General features: G+C 57.3%; 1 protein-coding gene across 4 annotated transcripts in view; it reads right to left on the minus strand.

Annotated features, from left to right (window-relative positions):
* TJP3 (tight junction protein 3) overlaps window positions 1-8,751 on the minus strand; it is a 27,118-nt gene extending 18,367 nt beyond the window's left edge. Inside the window, exons 1-2 of one of the 4 annotated variants that reach the window (XM_047706195.1) lie at window positions 8,545-8,751; window positions 8,229-8,313 (exon numbers count right to left, since the gene is read on the minus strand). Coding sequence is in view for 1 of the 4 variants with exons in the window: in XM_047706154.1 (XP_047562110.1) it covers window positions 1,474-1,491 (18 nt within the window). In the remaining 3 variants the exon portion in view is untranslated. Of the gene's footprint in view, window positions 1-1,473; window positions 1,665-2,328; window positions 2,408-8,228; window positions 8,314-8,544 lie in introns of those variants that run through there. The other 3 variants (XM_047706165.1, XM_047706175.1, XM_047706154.1) reach the window with 3 other exon arrangements.
* Between the last annotated feature and the right edge of the window lie 510 nt (window positions 8,752-9,261).

Here is a 9,261-nt window from a genome sequence, read left to right on the forward strand (position 1 = left end):
ATGGCCCTTGGGCCATGGCCCTCCTGGGCCCTGCGATCAGCCTCTGCTCAGAGCCTTAGCACGAATGATACTCTCTGGCAAACTCCTATTCAACCTTCATAGCCCCAGTGCCATTGTCTCCTCCTTCAGGAAATGAGTCTTCAGTGGCCCCATACACACTTCTCACATCCTTAATTACTGGAATCTGGAATGTCCCTGTGCACTATGTCCCATACACCCCTCTAGTCTGGGGCATGCTAGTGGGCAGGGCTGGGGGCCCAGGGACCCCAGCATCGTCCCCACAACACCAGCAGGGAGACAAGAGTTTAAGGGAACGAGTGAACGGTGACATGAAAGGTCTATTCAGCCAGGAGATCAACAGTGTGTCAGGAATTCCTAGACCCCTCAGCCAGTGACCCATCTGGGAGAGCCCTGAGGGGGCGGGGCCGCACCTGCTTCCCCACGCGGTGCCCCAGGCCGGTGACAAACAACAGAGGGGAGGAGGAGTCGCCCAGAGGGGGCAGGTCAGGTGGTACCAAGTCACACAACCCCAGGCACTAGGCTCCGGGACTGCAGTCCTCTCTCCCACGCCCCGCCCCCAGCTCCGGGAACAAAGGTGGGGGAGGCGGGAAAGGGGGCCACAAACAGGCGAGTTGGGGAGGGGATTCTGGAAGCTGTTTCCCCGCAGCCAGGAAGAAAGCTGGCGGGAACCTTAGGGCTCGGGCAGTGTGGTCTGGGCCAGCCATATTTCCCCCCCGGGCCTCAGTTTACCCCACCCCCACCCCCGCGCGATCTCCCACCCAGTGCGGACACCGTGGGTCGGTGTAAGCTCCATCTCTGGAGGGCGAGGTCCCCCCAAATAGAGACACGGAGATCCCCTCCCTCCCAGCAGGTTTGCTCTTGTGGAAAAGGGGCATCTCAATCCCTGTCTCTGCCGTCCCAGTATACAGCAAGCGCCCAATATATGGTGGTTGCTTCTCCAGCAGCTTCCTCGCTTTCACTGAAGCTACCCCAGCCCACAAAAGAAGTGATCGCTGCCGTTCCACTGTGGCTCAAACCTAACTTGAGGGAAGACCGCGGGAGCCCAGCGTAAACATCTTCACAAGGCACCCAGCATGTGCCAAGCGCTTAAAACACATTTTTCTCCTAGGATCCTCCCTACGCCCTTCTTTTAAAACGGTCATCAGTTTTATAGGCGAGGTACAGAGAAGCTTTGTTTTGCGGGCCCAAAGTTATACAGAAAAGTCAGGATTTGAACCCCGGTCTACCGGGTAACGAGGAGGACCCTGGGGCAGGCAAAGCCCCCAGAGACTGCTTTTGGACACCAGCGGGCGTGAACGCCCCTCGCTGCGCAGCCTCGGGCTAGCTACGCTATTCCTCTGGGCCTCAATTTCCCCATCTGTAAGCTGGGGTGATCTGGGGTCCTGGGTCCAGGTCGCAGCCCCCACTCCGGCTAGATTCCCCTCCCCCTCCCGCCCTCGGCGGGCTACTCGCCTGGAATCTCACGGTCATGGTCCACCCCCAGGACTCTCCAGCGCCCCTGCCCCTGGGGGGCCTTGGAAACGGTCACTCTGTCCCCACCTTGGGGTGAGGGAGGAGGCTGGGGAGGCTGGCGGCAGAGCGGCCGGCCCTCGCCCTTCTCCAGCCCGCTTCGCGGCTCCGGGTTGCACCTGCCCCTCTTCCTCCTCCAAGTCCCCTACCCGCCCCGGCCCCGCCCCGACACGCCTCCGGGACGCCGCGGAGGGAGGCCGCCTTCACCCCGGATCGCGGGATCCAGGCGCCGGGGCGGGCGAGCCAGGCCGGGTTTTCCACCCGGCTGAGCCCCGGCAGGCCGTCGGGGCTGGAGACCCGCCCGGCAAGGCTGCCGCGAAGACCCGGCAAAAATTCCACCGCGTTTCCGAACGGAACCTGTGGTTCAACATCCGTGGACCCGGCCCCTTTCGGAAATCAGGTGGGACCACGGCAGCAGGAGCAGGTTCAGTGCCGGAGACGTCCAGAACGGAGCGCTAGCCTTTCTCGGGGCGTCGCGTCGCCGGGAGTTTACCCCCATTACATAGAGGGGAAACTGAGGCCCGGTGACGTCAGCGGCAGGGACTTATGTTGCACGGAGGGGCGCGGGAGCCGCCACTCCGCACTGGCCCGGGCCCCCAGCCGAGGAGGGCGGGGCTGGTGGGAGGAAATTCTGGGAGCAAAGGTCAGGCTTCCTCCTCAGCCTCGGAAGGTGAGATCTAGGAAGGACAGGACCTGGGCAGGAAGACCTCCCCTGTGGAAGGTGAGGGAGCGAGGAATCACCTGGGTGGGCGGGGCTGACGGTGGCTCCACCCACACCTTCCTTCCGGCTATATTTACCTTGACACCCAGCTGTCTGGGTGGTACCTCATGCCAAGGTCGAAAGGGCAAATCCGGGGCATACGCTTCCCAGCCTCATCCAGTCCGTGCTGGCAGAGAGGAATCCCACCCACGCTGTGGCGCAGAAAGTAGGGAAGAAACGAGGAAACTGGGGGATCAGGAAATGCTTCCTGGAAGAGGGAGCATTGCAGCTGGGGTTTTGAAGGTTGGGTAAGAGTTTGCCAAGTGAACAGGATGATATAATACAATCTTTGAGCCCCCCCCGCCATGATTTCTTATCCCTCCCCGCTTCAGTTCTCCCCAAAACACGAGTCCGCCAGAGCCCAGCCCGCCAGCATGGGCCTCTAAGCATCTCCAAAGTTCCCCCAAGACGGTAAGCCTTGGCAGAAACCCATCTAAGGACCCGACTCTGGAGGGGAGAGCTCCGCTTTTCCCCAATATGATCTTTGGCCACCAGCAGGCGGTACACAAAACCATTTTAGGTAGAACAAGGTCAAACTTTTTTTTTTAAATAGCTGTGTATTTGTTTTAATGAGTCATAGGAAAACATAAGTGAGCTCCCCGCTGACACGCGTCCGTGGGTGTTGGTGGCTGTGAGTGCCCGGGAGTGGCCCGCGTGTGGGGAACACCCCGAGCTCCTGCTTCACTAGAGACCTCAGCCCCAGTATCTATGGACTAAAGGGGTTCAATGTGCGGTAATGAGGCTCCCGGCTCACGTTTATCGAGAGTTTGCTTCGCTGCAATTATACATAATGATGGGCCTTAAGCCCACTATTCCAGCCACCCTCGAGCCGGATCACTTTAAGGACGTAAAAATCTGCTTTTCCCCAATCTACTTCATTCTTGCATTCATTGTTTTTATTCAGTCATTAACGCAAGAAAGTGCCTCCTGCTCTAGGCCAAGTACCTAAGCGGGAACCCAACTGACTTCCTATCTGAAATGTCAGTGCCAAATTCAACCAGGAGGGGGCAGTGCGAGCATGGCGTGAGGGAGTGGGGGGAGGGAGCATGCCTTGGACAGCGGGGTCCCCGAACTAACCCTGGGATGACCCTGCTCCGTCTTTCCGAGTGCCTAGGTGGGGAACTGAGGCCCAGACAGAGAGCCGGGGCTGGACAGAGGTCCCTGAGAGTGGTGGCCGCAGGAGGGGTGAGAGCCTGGGGATGGGGCCCACGGAGGGGGTTTGGGGCCCCGTGTACACCAAGGGCTGATGTGACAGACCCAGGAGAGCCAGATGATATTCGAATCGTCATGTAACATAAATAGAAAGTGCTACTGAGACTTGTGAGAGCATTGGGAGGGAGACACGACAGGGGCTGGGGGCTCAGGGAGGGGTTCCCCGAGGAATGGCACTCAAAGTAAGAACCGAGTTTAGGAGGAGTGCCCTGGGTGAGAGGGATCCAAGCAGAGGAACAATTACATCTAAAATAGATGAGGGGGGCGCCTGGGTGGCTCAGTGGGTTAAGCCGCTGCCTTCGGCTCAGGTCATGATCCCAGGTCGTGGGTTCGAGCCCCGCATCGGGCTTTCTGCTCAGCGGGGAGCCTGCTTCCTCCTCTCTGCCTGCCTCTCTGTTTACTCGTGATCTCTCTCTGTCAAATAAATAAATAAAATCTTTAAAATAGATGAGGGAGGAGCCATGGAAAGATCTAGGTGTTCCAGGCAGAGGGCGCAGCCTGTGCAAAGGCCCTGGGGCAGGACCACACTTGGCACGTTGGCGGAACAGCCAGGAGGCACTGGAGCAGAGTGGTTGGGGGAACGAGGAAGGTCATGCAGAGGCCTGGGGGCTCAGGTGAGGACTTGGGCTTTTACCCCCAGGGAGGACAAAAACCTGGAGGGCAGTGGGCACAGTGGGGGGAACCCTGATTTGGGTGATCGCAGGCGCCCCCTCGTGGTCACTGGGGGAGGACAGGCAGTGGGGGGCTAAGGCAGGAGCTGGGTACTAGGGAGGTCAAACCCGGAGGCCCTTGCAAGGTGTGGCTTTAAAACAAATGTTTTATTTTGGAATCATTTAAAATTGACATGGGGGGGCGCCTGGGTGGCTCAGTGGGTTAAGCCTCTGCCTTCGGCTCAGGTCATTATCTCAAGGTCCTGGGATCGAGCCCCACATCAGGCTCTCTGCTCAGCGGGGAGCCTGCTTCCTCCTCTCTCTCTCTGCCTGCCTCTCTGCCTACTTGGAATCTCTGTCAAATAAATAAATAAAATCTTTTAAAAAAATTGGGGCACCTGGGTGGCTCAGTGGGTTAAGCCTCTGTCTTTGGTGTGGGTCATGACCTTAAGGTCCTGGGATCGAGCCCCACATCAGGCTCTCTGCTTGGCGGGGAGCCTGCTTCCCCCTCTCTCTCTGCCTGCCTCTCTGCCTACTTGTGATATCTCTCTCTCTCTCTCTCAAATAAATAAATAAAATCTTAACCAAAAAAAAAAAAAAAAAAAAGAATTGACCGAGGGGCCCCTGGGTGGCTCAGTCAGTTAAGCATCTGCCTTCAGCTCAGGTCACGATCCCAGGGTCCTGGATTGGAGCCCCTCATCAGACTCCCTGCTCAGCAGGGAGCCTGGTTCTCCCTCTGCTGCTCCCTCTGCTTGTGCTCTTTCTGTCTGTCAAATAAATAAATAAAATCCTTAAAAATAAAATAAAATTGACCGAAAAGTTGTAAGTACAATTCAGAAAGTCCCCAGATGACCCTCACCCAGTCTCCTCCAACACTAACATTTTCCAGGACCGCGGTGTACTGTCAGAACTAAGACACCAACATCCTAGGTCACCGTGAAATGAACTGCAGACTGCTCTCACGCGTGCTCATGTGCGCTCACACGCGCCTACGCGCACACCCAGAATGCTGACGTGAACTTACAGATGGACAGTAAGCCCGACGATGGCCACAGGGCAGTAATCAACAGCCTCTGTTGGACAAAATTTGTTTGCATTTCTATGGACGGCTCGGTCTGGCATGCTGCTGCCGCCACCCCTGCAGGTTTCCTCTAACTTACAGGGCGGGGATACAGTTCCGAGGCCAGGAGAAGCGCAGATAGTTTTAGAGGACACCCCAAAGCCTGGCATTGATCGGATGCTCAATCGTTCTACAAACGCTAGGGAGCCATTGAAAGTTCTTGAGCTAAGGTCGCAGCTTATTAACTGCACATTTATTTATGGGATGATTTTTGGAAGACCTCTTCTTCCCACTGGCCTGTGAGCTCTACCCTCAGAGTATCCCAGGCACTTAGAACAGTGCCTGGTATGCAGGAAGTGCTTAATAAATGAGTAAATATCTCCTGGGGCGCCACCTAAGGTTCTGAGCAGAGGAGAAAGGCCACTGCTGTGTGCCCTGGGAGGACACATTCTCGGGGTGGGGACTGCGGCGGGCCCAGCCACAGAGCACATAAGGACTGGCAACGTGGGGGTGGGGGTTGTGGGGGAGGCTGTGCTCCTCCCCTGCAGCAGAACTCCCCCCCAGAGCTCTGGCTTCCTCCCGTGGTGGGGAGGGGGAGGGCCGGGTAGGGATACGTTCTGTGAGTCCCCCTCCAGCCACAGCCCACATTGCAATCTTCTAGAAGAGTCTATATGCCCCTCCTTACCTTCATTCCCCCCTATGCCACAGTGGTCTCCTTAAGGTGCCCCGGGACCTCCCACGTTGCCAAGCCCTGGGACATCCCTCCACCCTCCTGTACACGCTGCCCCCATTCTGCTCCTCCCCCCTCCCCCTTGCCACCCGGGCATAAGGAATGCATCTGACAAACCCCAAATGAGGCGCTTTCTGCAAAAGACCTGATCATCCCCCTCCCGGTAGTGAAGGTCAAGGGACAAGGTCACAGCCGGGAGGAAGCAGGGGAATCCTGACAGCTGAATGGGCTCTTCGGTCCTAGATGAGGCCCCAAGGCAGAAAAGGAAATCCCTGCGCTCTGATGACAGCCTGTGCTCAGCTCCTGGTGAGGGAGGTGTTGGTGTCAGTCCTGGCCGCAGCACCCCATGGTCGGGACTTGTTAGTGTTGGATCCACACCGACAGGCGAGGATCATATGGGGACTCTGAATTGTATCTACAGCTTTTCCGTCAATTTTAGATGATTCAAAATAAAATGTTTGGTCTAAAACCACACTTCGCAGGGCCTCTGCCTTTAGCCTCCCTGGTCCTCCTGCTCCTGCCCCTCACCCCCAGTCTGTCGTCCCCACAGTGGCCACCAGAGGGTGTCTGGGAGCTCACGAGTCAAGTCCCACCCTCCTCCGCCCACAGCCCTCCAGGGCTCCCACCTCCCTGGGTCAAAGCCAATCTTCTGTGTGGCCCCCAACACCCTGCAGGACCTGCCCGGTCTCCTCCCTGTCCTCCCCTCCTCCCTCTCTTCTCTCCCATTCTGCTGCAGTCAGGTCTTCTGGCTGTTCCTCCAACATGCCAGGCCCGGTTCAGCCCCAGGACCTTTGCATGGGCTGTGCTGTCTGCCTGGAATACTCATTCCCCAAGTAGTCACTTCCTCCATGTCTCCTCAAACGTCACCGTCACAGCAAGTCTACCCTGATCTTTCTATTGAGGGTTGTAAAATACCTCTTTGACTGTTTCACTCCTGTCCCTGCTGCTTTTCCATATTTCCCTCCCTGTGACACTGACCAGTCTTTAACCCCGGATACAATTTCCTTCCTTATTATATATCCTGTTTCTTGAATGTCTTCCTCTGCCAAAACACAAGTCCACAAGAGCAGGGATCTTCATTGGTCTGGTTCCCTGCTGAATCGCCAAGTCCCAAAAGGGCACCCGGCACACAGTAGGTGCTCATTAAAGCAAGTTCGCTCCCTGGGCAGCCCTTCCTCCCAGCGGTGTCTCCCACTAACCTCAGCCCATTCCAAAGGGTGTCAGGCTCCTCCCTGAGCAAACACTGCTCGTCTGGCTCAAGACCAGGCTGAGGAGGAAGAACAGGCACCCATCAGCGGACTTTCGCCAGAACTCAGGGCCATGCGGAAGCCCTGGCCATGGAGGAAGGAATTTTATAAAATGCTGAGCCTGGAGTGTTGGTTGTTGAGGGTGGGGTGGTCAGGGGCAGCCTCCAGACCTCCTGCTCTCCTGTCTGCCTGAAATCCTGACTTTGCTGTGCAGCTGCGGGCAAACAGCTGTCCCTCTCTGAGCCTGAGTTCAACTTCTGTCTATTAGGAAGGAGGATGGGACATGGCAACTAGCTTGGCATTCTGAGTTCTGGTTTGGGGTGGGACCGTTTACCCCAACCCCCCGACTGAGAATCGATTACCTACACTCTCCTTTGCTGCTCTCAGCAGCCCTGGGTCGTGCTGACTCGAACTGTACCCATTTTACAGAGTGGAAAATTGGGTTTTGATAGGAAAATTGGCTGGTGGCCGGATCTATCCGACTCCGTGGGTTTTCTCTTCAAATCCCAGGCAGGTGGGATTCTCACAGTCCAACTATATCCCCTTCCAATGCCACAGACTCCAGATTTGAAGTCTCTCCACTCCCCGGGAGTGACCCCCAATTCCAGACCAGGTGTGTACCCCGAGACTCGTGTGCCTGTACCTCCCTGGCCCCAGAGGGCCCTCTCTGTCCCAGACAAAGAGACTTGAAGTGCAATCAGACACCCGACTGGCCAGGAAGCTTTGTCTTGCGCTTTGGGGAGCAAATGACCCAGAAAACCCTCTTTCCTCTCTACCCTGTCCCCTCCGGGTTCTGGGCTTTTTTGACCTGGGGACCACCCAGCACCTTGCCCACAGGAGGCTCTGCCCATGCCCCGCCCCCCATCTTGCTTTTCTCCATTGGCAAGTTTTGCCCAGAGAAGGAATCGAGACAAGTGAGATAAACCCACCGCGCGGGACCCCTCCCTGGTCCCCTGCAGGTCCCAGGAGTGAGGGAGGCACGTGCCACAGCCTGGAAACTTGGGAGTCTCTTCGGGAGTTCCAGGAAGTGCTGCCTCACCTGCTGCCTCCCTACCCAGGCCTCCCCTTCTCGGTGTTGGGGGCTCAGAGGCCAGCCTTTGCCTCTTCTTCCTCCCTGGCACCACCTGGGGCAACAATGACCCTTTCAATTCTCTGGCTCCGGTGTCCTGGGCAGGTTGCCAGGGGCCGTAACTGCTAGCCAGATAATCCCTTAGAAACTATGTCAAATGCCCACACAGGAGTGTCTGTCTCCTGCTTTCCGGGCAGTCGAGGGGAGATGATGGCGGTCCCAGGACCCCGTGGTCAGGGAGCTGGTGCTGCTCTGTGCAGAGCAGAATGGGGAGGGGAGGACTTACCTGTCTAGGAGGCAGGATGGCCTCTGGGCAGGCGGCGGCAGCCAGGGCTCAGGTGCCCGCCTGGCATGGGGGTGGGGAGGGGCCCTGAGGTTTGAGCTCTGTCCTCCCCACTTGGTTCCCCAACTTTTCCTCCCTTGCAGAGGCAGCGTTCTGTCCCGTGGCAGGTGGAACCAGCAGGACAAGGTGCACAACGCCAGAGAGAGACAAGCCGCTGGTTGGGTGTGTGGCTTTGTTGCAAGGCGCTCTCACGTGGGAGCAGCTGGCCTTAACCCCTGCTAGCCCAGAGGCCAGGGACGCTGAGGGACTGACTGCCCTGTTTGTGCCACTGAGCGCCAGGCCCTGGCATCAGCACAGGGACTGGAACATACAGGCGGGTCCTCGGGAAAACGAACAGCTCTCAGCTCCCCTTCTCACAGCCCTCCTGGAACCTGGGGCTGACAAGCCCTTCCAGCAGGCGTTCCATCCCACAGATTACTACAGATTACTGGCTCCTTCCCGCTGGACAGATCTGAGTGCAAATTCTGCCAGTGCTTGGACTCCTGGATTCCTACTCTAGGAGTCTTCAACTGTTACCTTGCTGGGCAGCTTCGGGCAAGTTGCTGTGTCTCCTCAGTTTTCCCAGCTGAAGAATGGCAAGAACCCACCAGCCTCTGCTTCCTAAGACTGTTTCAGAAGTTGGATAAGTGAATGAGTGTCTGGACAGTGCTTATAGAACCA

This window comes from Lutra lutra, chromosome 1 (assembly GCF_902655055.1).
Source record: "Lutra lutra chromosome 1, mLutLut1.2, whole genome shotgun sequence".
Taxonomy (NCBI): domain Eukaryota; kingdom Metazoa; phylum Chordata; class Mammalia; order Carnivora; family Mustelidae; genus Lutra; species Lutra lutra.